Source organism: Rhinoderma darwinii, chromosome 1, assembly GCF_050947455.1.
Source record: "Rhinoderma darwinii isolate aRhiDar2 chromosome 1, aRhiDar2.hap1, whole genome shotgun sequence".
In the NCBI taxonomy this organism is placed as follows: domain Eukaryota; kingdom Metazoa; phylum Chordata; class Amphibia; order Anura; family Rhinodermatidae; genus Rhinoderma; species Rhinoderma darwinii.
The window spans coordinates 633,227,643-633,247,053 of NC_134687.1; the positions used below are offsets into that span (position 1 = coordinate 633,227,643).

The following is a 19,411-nucleotide window of genomic DNA, read 5'->3' on the forward strand; positions in this document are numbered from 1 at the left end:
GAAAATGTCCTCGTAGACAGCTGCACTGACTCTGGACTTGATATAACACAGTGGACCAACACCAGCAGATGACATGGCTCCCAAACCATCACGGACTGTGGAAACTTCACACTGGACCACAAGACACTTGGACTGACGCCTCTCCACTCTTCCTCCAGACGCTGGGGCCGAGATTTCCAAATGAAAAATATAAAACTTACTTTCATCTAAGAACAGGACTTTGGACCACTGAGCAGCGGTGTTGGTCCACTGTGTTATATCAAGTCCAGGGTCAGTGCAGTGTCTAGCAGGAAATTTTCGAGCACTTCATTCTTCCCTCTGATGACAAGCTTTTTGGAGATGCAGATTTCATTCCAGCAGGACTCGGTTCCTGCCCACACTGCCAAATGTACCAATACCTGGTTTAATAACCACAGTATCGCTGTGCTTGATAGGTCAGGTGAGTTTGCTTGCCAAAGTCCCATAGAGAAACTACAGGGTATTGTCAAGCGGAAGAGGAGAGACACCAGACCCAACAATGCAGGCGAGCTGAAGGCCAATATCAAAGCAACCTGGGCTTCCATAACACCTCAGCAGTGCCACAGGCTGATCGCCTCCATGCCACGCCACGTTGATAACACCTCAGCAGTTCCACAGGCTGATCCCCCTCCATGCCACGCTGCATTGATGCAGTAATTCATGCAAAAGGAGCCCCGACCAAGCATTGAGAGCATATACTGTACATTTCAGTAGGCCAACATTTCGGTATTAAAAATCATTTTTGAAATTGGGCTTATATAATATTCTAATTTCCTCTAAATTTTGGTTTTCATGAACTGTTTCCATAATCATCAACATTAAAAGAAAAAAAAATGCTGGAAATAGATCCCTCTGTGTGTAATGAATCTATATAATATGAGTTTCACTTTTTGAATTACTGAAATAAATTAACTTTTTGATCATATTCTAATTCATTGAGAAGGACTAATATATACATACAAATGTTGTCCCCTGTATGATTTCCATCTTCTCCTTTCTTCATAAAGGCGTCTACAGTACTAGATCCTCCAGTTCCTCCAGTTTTCTCATCTTCTCCTCCACAACGTTCCTTCTCCTGAATGACCCACCAACGATGGACAAGGACAGGAATGAGATGAGCAGAAGAATATTAGACTTCACCTTGGAGATCATCTACCTGTTGAGCGGAGAGGTAAACGTTTCTACATTATAGAACAAGTCACACATAGGAAAAGGACAATACATAATAGGAAGTAATAGGAAGAATCCAGCGTCCTGTATAACAGCATCCAGACCTTCCAAGTGACGTCAAGAAGCTGAAGATCAGCCACCAATATGGTCAGTTATGTGTCATGTCACCAATGCAGCAATAGTAATGTTGTAGAGCCATGAGAATGACAAGGAACCAGGAGGATCAGGATGATATCTATATAGAAACATAGAAGATGACGGCAGGAGGAGAGCACATGGTCCATCTAGTCACCCCCAACATTATTTCCTTTAGTTTTCTCTTAGGATAGATCTATGTCTCTCCCCGGCAGGTTTACATTCACTTACTGCTGATTCTCCACCCACATCTGCTGGAAGTTTGTGTCAGGCATCTACTACTCTTTCAGTAAAATAATATTTTACTTCTTCACCCATGACATCACCCCTGGAGAGACATCCCATTAGTTGGGCAGAAAGGACAAACCTCTCCACACACCCAGTCAGGATTCCTGTCCTCCGGATTATCCTGTATGACAACACATCTCTCTCAATTGTAGACTCTCTAGCAGGTTCATACCTTTTATCCTAGGTGTGTTTGGCACTTCTGGAGCAGCCTTAAACCTGGGGAAGTTCCTCCCTCCTTTCCCAGTCACCGCTTCCCATTGTGGAGATGGTTTTCAGCTGGCCACTGTTGGAGCTCCTCTGCGCTACTTTGCTCCCGCTCTATGTTCTCTGTAGTAGGAGCCAGAATGTATATAGCGCGGCGTCTGCATAACCTGCGCTACTTTGCTGCACACTTTCGGTAATTTTGGCACGTCACTTCCAGCAGAAGTGACGTGCTTACGTCCCAGGAAAAGGTGGCCCTAGCAGGGAGGGGCTTACAGTGTTCTGCAAGCCAGAGGGCTACTCCAGCCAGTCCTAAAGCCTCTTTAGGCTGATGATGCTATAGCTCCTTCCTCTGCAAGACCTCCAGTATGTCTGAGCCATCAGGAGACGCAGCAGGGCGTGCTGACCGTTCTGACACTACCGCATCCTCCAGTTCAGTACCTGGATCATGGGAGTGGTTGTCCTTTTCAATATGATAGGGCAATTTATTTTCTAATCTTGTCCATTTTAGTATATTATGTTTTAGGCCAGAGAGGGACCTAGGAATCTAGTAACTAGTACCTCAGCTGGCCAGACTGGCTTTTCTGACTCTTCTAGTGAACAAAAGACTCTGTCAGAAATGTCTAGATAATATTATATCAGAAGAGTCCACAAATTTAGCCACAAGCATTAAAGATATTGTAAGGGCTGAAGTGAGGAGCTCACTAAAGTCCCTTAGAAAGAGAAGAGATCCTCCGGTCGCCTCTTCTAGCAGTTTGGATTCGGATTCCTCAGCTGAAGGGGACCCCCAGCTAGGCGAAGAAGGGGAGTACAGCTCCTACGATTCCTCAGGTGAGGAGGAGGGAGAGAGAAATTTATTCCCAACGGAGGACGTTGACCTACTCATAAAAACGGTCAGGGCGACTATGAATATAGACGACCCCAAAGAACCACGGTCCATCCAGGACGTTTGTTTCAAGGGCTAGGACCTAAAAAGAATAGAACCTTCCCCATCCAAATGAACATATCTAACCTTATTAACCCCTTAATGACCGGGCCATTTTGCACGTTAATGACCAAGGATTATTTTTTGTTTTTTCACGGTCGCATTCCAAGAGTCGTAACTCTTTTTTTATTCCGTCGACATAGCCGTATAAGGGCTTGTTTTTTGCCGGACGAGTTGTATTTTGTAATTGTACCATTTTTAGATGCTTATAACATATTGATTAACTTTTATTAACTTTATTTTAGGAGAGAATTGAAAATAAGCAGCTATTCCAGCATTAATTTTAACGTTATAAATTTACGCCGTTTACTATGCAGCGTAAATAACATGTTAACTTTATTGTATGGGTCGGCACGATTACGGGGATACCAAATATGTAGAGGTTTTATGTTTTTTCTACGTTTGCACAATAAAAACCCTTTTAGAAAAAAATTACTTGTTTTTGCATCGCCGCGTTCCAAGAGGTGTAACGTTTTTATTTTTCCGTCGATGTGGCCGTGCGTGGGCTTGATTTTTGCGGGACAATGTGTAGTTTTTATTAGTACTATTTTGGGGTACATTGGACTTATAGATTAACTTTTATTTTATTTTTTATGGGGGGAATGGGAGAAAAGAGAGAATTTTGACGTTGTTTTTTGCGTTTTCTTTGGACGCCGTTCATCCGGCGGTTTAATTAATATGTTCTTTTTTTTGGTCAAGATGTTACGATCGGGGGATACCATATATGTGTATGTGTGATTTGTTTTGACCGTTTTACTAAATAAAACCACTTTTTGGGCCAAAAAAGTAGTTTTATTTGACTTTGACTGTAATTTTTTTTTCACAAACTTTATTTAACTGTTTTCCATTTTATTTTTTTTAGTCCCACCAGGGGACTTCACTATGCGATCTGCAGATCGCATATATAATGCTTTGGTATACTTTGTATACCAAAGCATTATTGCCTGTCAGTGTAAAACAGGCAGATGCTGAAGGCAGACCTGGGGGTCTTTGTTAGACCCCCGGCTGTCATGGAAACCCGACGGCGACCCGCGATTTGTCTGCGGGGGCGCCGATCGGGTGACAGAGGGAGCTCCCCCTCTGTCAAACACATTAAATGCCGCTGTCACTATTGACAGCGGCATTTAATGGGTTAAACTGCCGGAATCGGCGCGCGCTTCGATTCCGGCAGTTGCAGCAGGAGCCAGGCTGTGTATAACAGCCGTGCTCCTGCCGCTGATCGCGTGGGTACAGTCTCAGTACCCGCGCCATCACAGGACGGATATATCCGTCGTCCTGCTCGAACTAGCAGCTGCTGAGGACGGATATATCCGTCCTTCGGCGTTAAGGAGTTAAAAAGGAATGGGAAACTCCTGATAAAAAGACAAGCATTCCCAAGTTTCTCAAAAGGAAGTATCCCTTTGAGGAAGACAAATGCAGGGACTGGGATAACATCCCCAGGCTCGACGCTCCAGTAGCCAAGATCTCAAGGAAACACTCCCTTCCTTTTGAAGACCTAAGCTCCCTGTCTGACCCTATGGATAGAAAGGCCGAATTCTACCTTAAGAGAACCTGGGAAGCCTCTACGGGGAGTTTCAAACCAGCCATTGCAGCCACCTGCGTGGCCAGATCCCTGAAAGTGTGGCTCGCACAACTGGAGGTACATCTGAAAGACAAAACCCCTCGGTATCAAATCTTAGCCTCCCTCCCAACACTTTCTAAAGCAGCAGACTTCTTGGCAGACGCCTCAGTAGACGCGGTACGCCTTTCCGCCAGATCAGCGGCTCTGGCGAATTCAGCTAGACGAGCTATCTGGCTAAAGACCTGGAAAGGGGACACCGGATCCAAAGGGAAGCTGTGCGCTATCCCCTGTTCAGGAGATTACCTTTTCGGGCCCCCACTTGATGACATGCTAGAAAAGGCATCAGACAGTAAAAAGGGGTTCCCGGCACAAACAAGGCCAACAAGAGAGTCCTTTCATCCCAGACGGCCAAGTAACAAAAGAGGGGGGTACGCTAACCCTAGGGCACAGGAATTTAGACCCTCGAGATTTCCAAGAAAAAACAAGTCCTTTTCAGGCCCCAGAAGGACCCTAAAAATAGGGACCAACAATGACGCCAAGGGGGCAGTGGGGGGTCGCCTTTCCCGGTTTCTCAAAGATTGGCGGAAGATTTCATCGAATCCTTGGATTCTGGGAATCATAAAAACAGGATATATACTAGAGTTCACAACCCTCCCCCCAGACAGATTCCTTCCCACAAGGGTCCTAAGGAACCCAGTCCAACAAAAGATCCTAGAAGTAGAAGTTCTGTCACTTATAAAAAAAGAGGTCCTAATACAGGTTCCAGACACAGAGATAGGTCAGGGCTTTTATTCCCCCCCTTTCCTAGTGAACAAACCAGGAGGAAAACACAGGGTCATTATAAAACTGAAACTGCTATCTGACTTACAAAAAATTCTGCATGGAGAGTATCACGTCCACTATAAACCTCCTCTCCAAAGACTGCGTGATGGCCTCAATAGACCTAGAGAATGCCTATTATCACGTACCCATATGTGTCCGTCATCAAAAGTATCTAAGGGTAGCAGTAACACTCAACGGGTCCGTATGCCACCTACAATACAGAGCCCTCCCCTTCGGCATCTCTCAAGCCCCAAGGGTATTTTCCAAACTGATAGCGGAAATGACCTCATACATTAGGATGAACGACATTCTCCTGATTCCATATCTAGACGACTTCCTGGTGGTAGCAGAAATAGTTCCAACTCTGACCCTACACATACAGATAGTCCGGGATATCCTGACAAGATTAGGATGGAACATAAATTTAAAGAAATCAAATTTAAATCCATCGAAAAGATGTATATTCTTAGGAACCCTGCTGGATTCCTCCAAACAGATGACCTTCCTCCCAGAAGAAAAAATCGGGCCCCTGATGAACAGTATATCAGAGATCTACCTGAACCATACGACATCTTTCAGGGAAGCTATGTCAGTCTTAGGCCTCATGACATCATGCATCCCAGCCGTACTATGGGCTCACTTCAAGTCCAGACCACTGCATTGGGACATCCTAGACCAATGGGACAGGAGCAGTTTCTCCCTGGACCAACCCTTTCACATCTCTTCCACAGCAAGGCTGTCCCTCAGATGGTGGCTAAACAGGGCAAATCTCACAAGGGGTATTCCATGGAGGTTAACCCCTACTCTCAATATGACCACAGATGCGAGTCCCTGGGGGTGGGGAGCTCATTTCGACTCATCTTTCCTTCAGGGTCAGTGGGACCAACAGACCACTCTCAGATCCTCCAACTTCAGGGAACTAGCAGCAGTTCTTCAGGCCCTGAAGGGATCCATACAGGCAATCTCAGGTCAGCACCTAAAGATCTATTTGGACAACACAACTACAGTATCCTATATAAACCGACAAGGGGGTACGAGATCGGCCTCACTGATGGGCCTAGCCACACAGATATTTTCTCTGGCAGAACACCACCTGCTGACTCTATCAGCTGTTCATCTCAGAGGGGAGGACAACCTGGTAGCAGATTTCCTAAGCCGGGAAAGGCTTCACCAATCAGAATGGTGCCTGAACACCACAGTATTTCAGGAGATCATCCTCAGATAGGGAACCCCATCCATAGATCTGTTCGCATCCAAAAGAAACAGAAAAACCCAGAGGTTCTTCTCCCTAAATCCCTCAGATCATCCAACAGCAATAGATGCACTCTCCCAGTGCCGGAGTCTAGAGAGAGGCTACGCCTTCTCCCCCCCCCCCCCCCTGAACCTACTCCCAAGAGTCTTAAAAAAGATCAGAAAGACAGGGCCAGCGTGATACTGATAGCCCCCTTCTGGCCAAAGAGACCATGGTTCACGTGGCTAAGAAAAATGTCGTCACACCAACCATGGGGTCTTCCAGACAGGCCAGATCTTCTCTATCAGGGCCCAGTATTACACCCCGACATTCAGAAGCTCCCCTTGACAGCATGGAAACTGAAAGGATAATCCTTAGGCAGAGAGGATTATCAGAATCTGTCATCTCCACCCTACTAGCTAGTAGGAAACCTATTACCTCAAAGATATTTCTGAGGTCATGGAACGCATTCTTAAACTTCGCAGGCAGGGAGGTTAATCCTTTAACTAATCCAGATATTCCCCTAATATTGGACTTTCTCCAGGCGGGACTAAAAAAGAACCTTAGGCCTACTACATTAAAGGTTGCCTGCAGACTTAAACCCCAGATAAGGTCCCCAGTTCCTCCCTGGGACTTAAACCTCGTTCTCCAGGCTTTGATAAAACCACCCTTTGAACCCATAGACTCTATTTCCTGGAAGATGCTAACACTCAAAATGACCTTTCTATTAGCCATTACATCAGCCCGTAGAGTGAGCGAGATCCAGGCCCTATCTGCCTTTCCTCCACATACCCTACTACTAGATGATAGAGTCATCTTAAAAACCCTACCAGAATTCCTTCCTAAAGTGTTTTCACCCTTTCACCTAAACCAAGACATTGTCCTTCCCTCCTTTTGTGACTCCCCAAAGAATCAGAGGGAACAACAATTTAACTGCCTAGACGTAAGAAGATGTCTAGTCCAGTACCTAAAGGTTACCCAAGATCTGAGATCATCACAAAATTTGTTTATCCAGTTTCAGGGTCACAATAAGGGTTCAGCAGCCAGCAAAGCTACCATAGCAAGGTGGATCAAGCAGGCCATATGGCTAGCCTACATAAACCAAAAACTCAAACCCCCAGAATTCTTCGGGGCACACTCCACTAGGGCCGTATCCACTTCATGGGCAGAAAGAGCAGATGCATCCCTAGACCAAATATGTAAGGCGGCCACATGGAGTTCTCCTCACACCTTCTTTAAACACTACAGATTACAACTACATACAGCCTCTGACTTGGCCTTCGGTAGAAAGGTACTACAAGCTGTGGTCCCACCCTAGAAATAATGATTTCTATTTTACATCTCCAGGGGTGCTGTCATAGGTGAATAGGTAAAAGATCGATTACTTACCGGTAATCTGTTTTTCAAGAACCTATGACAGCACCCCGCTGTTACCCTCCCATGTCTGTAGTACATGACCCTCATAAACTGGATCGCTACCCTTAATTTGAGCGTCCCTGTAAATATTGTACATATTCAGGTGTGAGGGACTTTCACAAAAAAAAACGCACATACAAACTAAACTACTTCTCATCCTGAGTTCTTCCTAAAGACTGGGTGTGTGGAGAGGTGTGTCCATTTTATATCCTCAGGTGTCCTGTCCAGCGGATGGGACGTCTCTCCAGGGGTGCTGTCACAGGTTCTTGAAAAACAGATTACCGGTAAGTAATCAATCTTTTTTTTATTTTTTATGGTGTTTCGGGACGTAGGACATAGAGGAGGGTAAAATGCCAAATAATCCCCACTCCAAGTTAAAGGGGCATTGTATGGAGAGTGAGCCCAACACAAACTGCTGTATCCTCCGCCAAAATTCGGCTATGACCGGACAGGACCAAAGGCGATGTAACAGATCGGCGTGTGGCATTCTACACTTTAAACCTGAATGCTCAGAGGAGTTACCCATAAGACAGCACCTATGAGGGGAGACATAGGCTGAATGAGCAATTTTAAAAGACTTTTCCAAATTACATAGCTGAGGGGAGATGTTTGGCTGCATTTGTCATAGATAATAGTATATATCGTTGTGGGTTTTATGATCTAGGTGGTCTACCCAGTAGGATATACCAGACCTTGATTTAGAGTAGTCGAGTGGTTGTCGTGATAGGTTATAGTGTATGGTGATTAACCGTTTGACGTTGATGGGCTGGGGTTCAACGACAAAAGAAGTCATCCGAGTCTTGTTCGATTTTAAGTGTCTGATTACCTTGTGAGCATAACTACAGCCTTGCATATAATAAAATGGATGTTGCCCTAAATAATCATACTGAGTATGGAGTTCATTTAAGGATGACTAGTGGATGTGTCAATTATCTGTTCAATGTGATTCAACCCTTTTGAGGTCCATTTATGGAATATCGTATGAGAATTAGCATTTTGGAATGCAGGGTTATTAATCCAGGGAAGAAGTAGGGAAAATCTGGGGTTCAAACACAGGTTTTGTCTGACCTTGGTCTATGTCTTCAAGCACCAATCTCCTGGTCATGTCTGCATGGATCAGGCAATAGGGCCGAATAAGGAGTGTGTAGGATGTATGTTAATCGAAAATTGGTGGTCTAGTACATAATCAGTAAAACAAGAACTGCCTGTTATCCAGTCTCCAATCACCAATTTGTATGCCCTGAAAACATGGTAGAGAGTATAGGTGATGGAGTGGGTCTAGGGGTAAATTAAACAATAATGGGGAGAGGGGGCATCCCTGACGCGTACCTTTTAAGAATCTGGATGGGAGGTGAGTTGAAACTATTAATGGTAAGGGATGTGGAGGAGCATGCCTGTGAACGCGGTAGGAATGTTAAACGGTATCCAAAGGTCCGGTGTTGTAACACCGCTGAAGGAAATGGCCAGGACACCGAGTCAAATGCCTTTTCCGCTTCAAGACCCAGCAGCATGGTCACAAGGGAGGAGGGATCGGCTGAAGATACTGTGGCAGCCACGGCCTGATGTATACCTTTTGATAGAATGTATTTTTTAGAAAACCAAAATGGGCTGGGGTAATTGGTCCAAGCATAGTCTGGAGGCGATCGGACAGAATTTTCGTTATTAATTTATAGTCCTGGTTTAAAAGGGAAATGGGGTGATGGGAAGGGAGGAGGGTTGGGTCCCTGTCAGGCTTAGGAAGCAGTATAGTCCTAGATATGTGGAAGTCGGGTATGTCAATCTTTCTGCAGTATGTAGCCTGTAGAGTCCTTGTCAAAGTTGGGACAATGTCAGACAGTAGGAGTTTTATAATACTCCGCAGACAGGCCGTCAGGACCCAGAGTTATATTATTGGGTAAATTGTAGATTGGAGAGGTGAGCTCGTCCTCTGTGATATCATTGTCTAGGATTGTTCTACATTCCTTAGATAGTTTAGGTAGGTTTAGCCTGGACAAGAATGATCTGATTTCCTCCGAGTCGTTTGACGTTGTTCGATAAAAGTCTGCAAAATAGTTCACAAATTCTTGTCGCTTGAGATCTGGGTCCAAAATATCAGATTGTGATTTAGGGTCCACCAATTCTACGATATTATGGTTTGAGCATTTAGGTCTAGGAATCTTCGCTAGTATTGAGCAAACATGGTTGCGCCACCTAAAATACCTACTGTTAGTCATAACTCCCTATAGGGCCTGTCTGTGTACATAGATCTCTAGTAAAGACCTGGCCATCATATAGGCTGTTTTAACTTCTGGGGTGCGAGTTTCTACAAATGATCAGTGGGTTTTGACAAGGTCTGCATTCAAAGCACTAAACTTCTTGCGGTATTCTCTCCTTTTAAAATTAAGGTAAGAAATTATATGACCTCTCATAACCTCCTTGGATGTGGACAAAAAAAAGAGCCACCTAATCCAATTGAGCTATATTTTCCTCTACATATTGCAACCAGTAGACGGTTAAGTATCTGTGAAAATCTTCAGGGGTCGATAGAGAAGGGAAGTGCCAATTACGGCTATAAGATAATTGTGTGCCTGTGGTGAGTTCCATGCATACTGGGGCATGGTCAGATAGGCATATGGACATCAGGTCTATAGTGGTGAGTGATGGGAAAAGGGAGTCTGGTATTGGGAAATGGTCAGTTCTGGAGTGTGTATTGTCAATATGACAAAAATACATGTACTCCCGAGATGTAGAGGGGACTATATGCCAGGGATCATCGAGTGAGGGGCGGTCCATTAGTGTGAGAAGTACCGAGGCTCCTGTGCGATCTTGTGATGTTGGATTAGATCTATCAATGTCTGAGTTGAGTTCGGTTAAAATCTCCTAAAAACTAAAAAGGGGGAATAAAATTCCACGTTGGGGTATGTGGGTGCATATATGTTAACAAGGTTGTATCTGTGTGCATTAATGGTGGCGTCAATGTATAGGAAGCCTCCGCCCAGATCCGAATACGTGTCGTGAATAGTTAAATTTAGGGATTTATAGAGAAGGGTCGCCACGCCTCTAGAATTAGAAGTGTGTGAGGCAGTGTAACTTTCTCCCAGCCATTGGGCTTTCGGAGAGTCTGCGTCCCCTGCAAAAATATTACATGAGGTCACAGGCGTTTCAAGTGCGTGACCAACTTTTCACGCTTTACTACAGTGGGGTAAGTCTATATTAGTGGGGAGAGAAATAGACTGTGGGGAGAGGATTAGGCAACCGGATAAGGGCATCCTTTTGTTAGAAAACATTGAAAATAGTGTCATGCCTTTGCAAAGTCCAAAAACACTATATCCACAGCGGCCCCTCTGTCTAGGCTTCTTCTCACCTCTTCATAAAAACAAATCAAGTTGGTTTGACAATTTCTGTCCTTCGTAAAACCGTGCTGGCTGTCACTTATAATACTATTATCTATCACATACTCCTATATATATTCCCTCAATAGCCCCTCAAACATTTTTCCCACGATGGATGTTAAGCTTACTGGTCTATAATTACCCGGGGAAGACCTAGAGCCCTTTTTTTGAAAATAGGCACCACATTTGCCCTGCGCCAGTCCCTTGGCACTATACCAGTCACAATACTTGAGAATCTCTGAATATTATGAAGAGGGGGACAGAAATAACTGAGCTAAGTTCTTTAAGAACTCTAGGGTGTAACCCATCTTGGCCCGGAGCCTTGTGCACATTTATTTTATTTAACTTCGCTTTGACCATATCTACATTCAGCCAATTCAGTATATCAACTGATATATTAACCGCACTGGCACTGGCTACACCAGATGCTCTTTCTTCTGTTGTATATACAGAGCTAAAGAACCCATTTAGTAACTCTGCCTTCTCTTGATTCCCTGTGACCAACTCCCCATTACCACTATCTAGGGGTCCTACATGTTCAGACCTTGGCTTTTTTTGCATTTATATGCTTGAAGAATTTTTTGGGATTTGTTTTACTATCCTTGGCCACCTGCCTTTCATTTTGTATTTTTGCTGATTTTGTTACCTTTTTTACAGATTTTATTACGCTCTTTATAATTTACAAAGTCTACAGCTGTACCCTCAGATTTGTATTTTTCAAATGCCCTTTTTGTCATGTAGTGCCCTTTTTACAGAAGGTGTAAGCCATGTGGGGCTTAATTTAATCGTTTATACTTGTTACCTATAGGAATAAATTTTACGCTTTAATTGTACAAAGTAGATTTTAAGATCTCCGACTTATCCTTTGTCCCATTATTTGACATTAGTTCTTCCCAGTCTATATCCTGAATTGCAGCCCTCATCCTGGGGAAATTGGCCTTCTTAAAATTAAGTGGTTTTTACCCTCCCAGCCTGTTTGTTTTCTACTGTATAGGTAAAATATAACTATCTTGTGATCACTGTTACCGAGGTTTTCACGAACACTGACATTCCGAACAAGCTCTGTATTCTTATATACCCTAAAAGAAGATGCTCAAAATACAAGGGAGTATGCAAAAATAGAAAAATACTTTATTGAATATACAAAATAAGCAACAATCGATAAAATAATCCATAAATCAACAGATAAAAAAAGACAGTGGGCTGTGCATCTCACAGATAACCAAATAGTACAAAAATTGTACCAATGATGCACTTTCCAATAAATTAAACTATAGACTATAGTAAAGACCATATATGTGTATAACAACGTACTGCATAAGCATGATTAATACAAGATGGTAATAAAAGTGAATTTTGAAGTCCATATAAGCATAAGGGAAGGCAAGAAAGTACTAAAGCAAGTCAGAGGGATGTAACATACCCATGATAGATGCAGGTAGAGAGCACAGCGAACGTCCGCCCCAAGCTGTGCAGTATTAGAAATGACCAGATCCAACAGAGCTTTACCTCTTGTTGGGTCTTCCACAAACTGGCCCATAAAATTTTCCTGCAACAGGTTGAGAAAGTTTCTCCCCTTCGCAGTTGAAGCCGAACCATGACACCAATTAATATCCCGGTAATTAAAATCTCCCATCATCACTACAGTACACCCTCTGCCGCCCGCTCCAACTATTTATATAACTGATCTTCCATCTCCTCAGTTATATTGGGGGGTCTATAGATTACACCAAAAGTAATTCTTTCATTGTTTACCTCCCTTTGTAATTCCACCCACAAGGTTTCAACCTCCTCACAATCTTCACCCACTATTGTCTCTTTCACACTTACCTTCATATCACTTCTCACATACAGACATACACCACCACCTTCATATCACTTCTCACATACAGACATACACCACCACCTTCATATCACTTCTCATCCCCCATTTTGCTTGCTAGACTTCTGCCATTTGTGAACATACACTTTAACTTGCATTTCAATTTGTCACGTTCGGTATCCTAAATGTGATTATTTGAAATTATTTGTCATTTTTATTTTGAATGTTTTGTAACAAAAGTCTCTCCTTATCCCCCCACCAATATAGTCTTCCTGCACCACTTTACTGGGTCTGAACTGCACGATTCAGTACAGAATTAAAAATGAAAGTACATTAGTAAATGACTTTTTGTCACATAATTGCTTGGGATTTCTATTTTTTGGTCCCCGGATTATTTTTCCACTGGCGCTGCACAGCAGCCACATGTCGGGGTTCCTTTCCCTGTGATTTCACACCGAATAACCACCTCTGTAGATTTGAAACTGAGTGCATGCGTAGAAGAAATACACCAGACAGAGAAGTTGGTACAGATCCTCTCTCAGTGGAGTAGGAAATGCAACTGAACTTTATTACCCAAGAATTACAAGTTTTCTCCCTAGAAATGTGGGACGTGCTTAAGCCCCATTGGTTCTATTCAGTTGTGAGTTCATCTGCACACTCCTCTTGCATTCCAGGGTGGTGTCTTCTATGGGCGTTGTCTCAGATGCAGGCTCCATCTTGTCGCATAGATTCTTTGTGAAATATACTGATATTTTAGCTTATGTAAGGTAATAATGTTTTTGCAAGCAATATACATGCTAATGATCCCTCACAGTTACAGGGGAAATCAGCCCTCTATAGTGACTGTTGTCACTAATAGGGCTGTGCCTGGTCTAGTTAGACCCAGCAGCAGTCTGCCACTAATGGAACCGGACAATCATGCGACCAGTAGCTGCCGTTGCCTCTATTCTATAGAATGCTCATTTAAGCGCTGTGTACAATAGATCTGAGCAGATAGTAAGCTGCTTCCATCTTCTCCTCAGGGTCCCTGGCAGTCACTGACTGCCAAGGACCCGACATTCAACTGCCCGATCGCTCGGGCAGCCAGCTTAAACCTGCTGCGTAAATACTTGATGGCGCGGGCTTAAAGGAACCCGACTGCCAGACGTTTATATACAGCAGGCGGTTTAACCGGTTCCCGACCATCAGGGAGGAACTATCCACCAGGATATTTTTTCTAGCAGAGTTTCACTTTTTGTCCCTTTCAGCAGTCCCCCCTCAGCGGCAAGGACAATCAAATTGCAGATTTTATAAGAATAAATCAGTCAGTGGTCCCTAAACCCGGAGGTCTTTCAGTTGATAGTATCCAAATGGGGAGATCCCTCCATAGATCTCTTTGCTACCAGGGAGAGAAGACCCCACTAATTATCCAGTAGCAGTAGACACGCTTGCCCAATGCTGAAGTCAGGACAGGTTATGCTTTCCATCCCCTGTGTCTGCTACCAAGGGTAATGAGGAAGATCCAGGAGGACAGGGCTTTAGTTATCCTCACTGCTCCCTTTTGTCCGAAAAGACCCTGGATCACTTGGTTGAAGAAGAGGTCATCAGATCAGCCATGGATTCCCCCAAACAGGTCAGGTCTCCTGTCCCAGGGCCCAGTAGTTTAACCCAACACATCCAAGCTACACCTCATAGTATGAAAAATGAGATGATGATCCTTAGGAGAGGGAGGTTTCAGGGTCTGTTATTTCTACCTTACATCTATTTGAGGGCCTTTTATCAATTTTGCATGTATAGATCAGGACCACTTAGCCAAGCTGGATAAAAATCGGAAAAACAAAACACATTGAAAGTCCAGGTCTCCACTTTTTATTTAAAGTTGGCAGAACACCCCTGGGGCAGGAGAATTTTATAGCTTCCTCCAGACTTAAGCCTGAAATTAGATCCTCAGTATCCCCTTAGGATCTAAATACTGTTTTCATAGAGATTTTCCATTTGAGCCCTTAGATTCTAGATCTATGTAAACACTAATGCTCAAGATGACATTCTGAATGTCTATTACTACTGCTCATAAAGGGAGTGAGATACTGGCCATTTCTGCTTTCCCTCCCTACACTTTTAGTTCTGGATGATAGTTATCATGAAAACTCTACCAGGTTTCCAACCTAAAGTAATTTCTCCCTTCCATCAGGATATCATTCTTGCCTCTTTTTGAAGTTTATTCAATTCCAGAGAATTAATAGGGGTGGGCAGCTAGTAAACCTACTATACCTAGATGGATTAAACAGGACATCCACTTGGCTTATGTTAGTCAAAGCATTCGGTGTTCTTTGGGGCCAATTCTACAAGGCCAGTGTCCAGCTCCTGGGCCAAAGGTGCTAATGCAATCCTAGATAAAATTAGCAATTGGCGAGGTATGTCTTTTTTTTTTTTTTCATCAGGCTTCGTGTCCAACGAATGGGATGCCTCCAATGGTGCTGTCATGGGTTCAGGAAAAGACGATTACTGGAAATTAATCAACCTTTTCTAACATTAATTCTTATCTTCCCCCGCATCTAATGTCAGATTGTGCCCCTTGTTCTTGTGTCTAGTTTCTTCCCTCCTGTAACATATGTAAAGGTTTCCATCATGTCCCCCTTTCCCGTCTTTCCTCCAGGAGATACAAATTACTTTCTTTAAGTCTCTCCTGAGATGTTTTATATTTCAGACCTTTCACATTTCTTGTAGTCGTCTCTGGCCTCATTCTATTTTCTCAATGTCTTTTTGTAGGTGAGGTCTCCAGTATTACAGATGTGGGGTCACTAGAGCTCTATACAGTGGGGTCACAATGTCTCTCTTTCTACTGAGGGGGGAATACTGTGTTCAGTTCTCTAAGTGTCTCTCTCTCCATACACAGGAGTACACAATAGTGAAGAAGACATCGGGTGACTGTATGACTCCCAACATCCATCTGCAGGAGTCCGGTGGATGGAGCAGTAGTCAGAGCCCCATCACAGAGCCACCCCCTCACTCGTGGATACATGAGAAGAACAATAAGAAGAAGATCTTAGAACTGATCTACAAGATGACGGAGCTGCTGACTGGAGAGGTGACACTGCTGGGAATGCTGGGAAATTCTACAGTAGAGTTTATAGGAAGAGGGAAAGTAGAGCAAGAGTGGTCAGTATCGCCTTCAATTATTTAAATTGATACGATCTGGTATAGTAGGTGAAGAAATTTGGTTAGTGCAATGTCCCCTTTTTTTGCACAAAAAAAAAAAGGGGGCATTGCACTAACCAAATTTCTTCACCTACTATACCAGATCGTATCAATTTAAATAATTGAAGGCGATACTGACCACTCTTGCTCTACTTTCCCTCTTTCCCTATTCCTATAAACTCTATGAACAAATAGGTGGTGTACACCAGAGCAAGAGAGGTTATCACAATTTTTAAATTAAGAAATAAAATTGGAGGCTCTCCCTTCATAATTTTCGAAATTCTACAGTAACGGCACTGGAGGTGTCTGGGTGATGACTGTATCATTGTGTGTGTCAGGTTCCTATAAGGTGTCAGGATGTCACTGTCTATTTCTCCATGTAGGAGTGGGAGTATCTAGAAGGGCACAAGGATCCTTACGAGGAGGTCATGATGGAAAAATACCAGCTGCGCACATCACAAGGTGAGAAGACAGAGGCATATTAACCCCTTCTTGTTGTAGCCATTTTTCGTTGTCGTTTTTTTTTCCTCCCGTCTTCCAAAAGCCATACATTTTTTTTTTTTTTTTACCGTCTCTCTAGCCATAAGAGTTTTTTAATGGCATATATATATATATATATATATATATATATTAGTGAAGGAAATAATATTTGATCCCTTGTTGATTTTGTGAGTTTGTCCACTGTCAAAGACATGAACAGTCTAGAATTTTTAGGCTAGGTTAACTTTACCAGTGAGAGATAGATTATATATAAAAAAAGAAAATCACCTAGTCAAAATTATATATATTTATTTGCATTGTGCACAGAGAAATAAGTATTTGATCCCCTACTAACCATTAAGAGTTCAGCCTCCTCCAGACCAGTTACACGCTCCAAATCAATATGGTGCCTGCATTAAAGACAGCTGTCTTAAATGGTCACCTGTATAAAAGACTCCTGTCCACAGACTCAGTTAATCAGTCTGACTCTAACCTCTACAACATGGGCAAGACCAAAGAGCTTTCTAAGGATGTCAGGGACAAGATCATAGACCTGCACAAGGCTGGAATGGGCTACAAAACCATAAGTAAGACGCTGGGTGAGAAGGAGACAACTGTTGGTGCAATAGTAAGAAAATGGAAGACATACAAAATGACTGTCAATCGACATCGATCTGGGGCTCCATACAAAATCTCACCTCGTGGGGTATCCTTGATCCTGAGGAAGGTGAGAGCTCAGCCGAAAACTACATGGGGGGAACTTGTTAATGATCTCAAGGCAGCTGGGACCACAGTCACCAAGAAAACCATTGGTAACACATTACGCCGTAATGGATTAAAATCCTGCAGTGCCCGCAAGGTCCCCCTGCTCAAGAAGGCACATGTACAGGCCCGTCTGAAGTTTGCAAATGAACATCTGGATGATTCTGAGAGTGATTGGGAGAAGGTGCTGTGGTCAGATGAGACTAAAATTGAGCTCTTTGGCATTAACTCAACTCTCCGTGTTTGGAGGAAGAGAAATGCTGCCTATGACCCAAAGAACACCGTCCTCACTGTCAAGCATGGAGGTGGAAACATTATGTTTTGGGGGTGTTTCTCTGATAAGGGCACAGGACTACTTCACCGCATCAATGGGAGAATGGATGGAGCCATGTACCGTCAAATCCTGAGTGACAACCTCCTTCCCTCCACCAGGACATTAAAAATGGCTCGTGGCTGGGTCTTCCAGCACGACAATGACCCGAAACATACAGCCAAGGCAACAAAGGAGTGGCTCAAAAAGAAGCACATTATTGTCATGGAGTGGCCTAGCCAGTCTCCAGACCTTAATCCCATCGAAAACTTATGGAGGGAGCTGAAGATCCGAGTTGCCAAGCGACAGCCTCGAAATCTTAATGATTTACAGATGATCTGCAAAGAGGAGTGGGCCAAAATTCCATCTAACATGTGTGCAAACCTCATCATCAACTACTAAAAATGTCTGACTGCTGTGCCTGCCAACAAGGGTTTTGCCACCAAGTATTAAGTCTTGTTTGCCAAAGGGATCAAATACTTATTTCTCTGTGCACAATGCAAATAAATATATATAATTTTGACTATGTGATTTTCTGTTTTTTTTTTATATAATCTATCTCTCACTGGTAAAATTAACCTAGCCTAAAAATTCTAGACTGTTCATGACTTTGACAGTGGGCAAACTTACAAAATCAACAAGGGATCAAATACTTATTTCCGTCACTGTATATATCACATAATGTACTGGGAAACTTATTTTTTTTTCCCATTCCGCCCCACAAAATGTTAACAGATTTTTTTGTTGTTGCTTTATTTACCTTCTGGTAAAAACAAACATATTAAATTTATGCTGCAGGTCAATACGATTTACGGCGATACCCAACCTTTATATCGTTTTAAATTAAAAGCAATTTGTTAAAAATTAGTTCTGTGACCCATAACATTTTTTTTTTTTCCTGAAGTTTATCGAGCGAAGTGAGGATTTGTTTTTTGCGAGCTGTAGTTTTTGTTGGTACCAATATGGGGTCACATACGGCTTTTTGATTAATTTTATTTTTTTTGAAAGGTCAAGGGACAAAATAAATATTTATATTTATTTTATATATATATATATATATATATATATATATATATATATATATATATATAATTTTTTAACTGCATTTACCCTGCCAGTTGAAGTGACAGATGGGCCCTCCTTTGTCTAACGGCGACATCTGACAGTTAAACATCCAAGATCGGAGTTAGTGAGGTACCAGCTGTATTATACAGCTGACACTCACGGCGTAAGTCTATTTTGACATGGCAAACCAAAAACGGCCATAAAATACAAAGCAGTTTTCAAGCGAAAACTGCCCCTGGTTTTCAGCCGTTTTTTAAGCAACTTGCGGTTTTTGCGCCATTTTTTTTATACCTGTTTTTGGAGCTGTTTTTCTATTGAGTCAATGAAAAAAGGCCTTTTTTACGGGGCGTTTTTTAAACGGCGCATAAAACACATCGTGGGAACGAAATGCAGTTTTTCCCATTGGAATCAATGGGCAGATGTTTGGAGGCATTCAGCCTCTGTATTTTCAGCTGTTTTTCGGGGCATTTACGGGCTGACAAACGGCTGAAAATAGACCGTGTGAACATACCCTAAGGAGCGGGCTCAGCCCTGTGTTCCGGCTCCGTACACCCCCTTCCCATCAAATGCCGGGAAGGGGTTAGTCTAGTTGCCCAT

General features: G+C 43.0%; 1 protein-coding gene across 2 annotated transcripts in view; it reads left to right on the forward strand.

The window, feature by feature from the left end:
- The window catches only part of LOC142662188 (uncharacterized), a 69,564-nt gene that overhangs the window by 21,817 nt on the left and 28,336 nt on the right, over positions 1-19,411 (forward strand). The window contains exons 2-4 of one of the 2 annotated variants that reach the window (XM_075840262.1): positions 1,026-1,189; positions 15,896-16,087; positions 16,581-16,659. In XM_075840262.1, the coding sequence (XP_075696377.1) occupies positions 1,112-1,189; positions 15,896-16,087; positions 16,581-16,659 (349 nt within the window). In that variant the 5' untranslated portion in view covers positions 1,026-1,111. The other variant, XM_075840355.1, reaches the window with a different exon arrangement.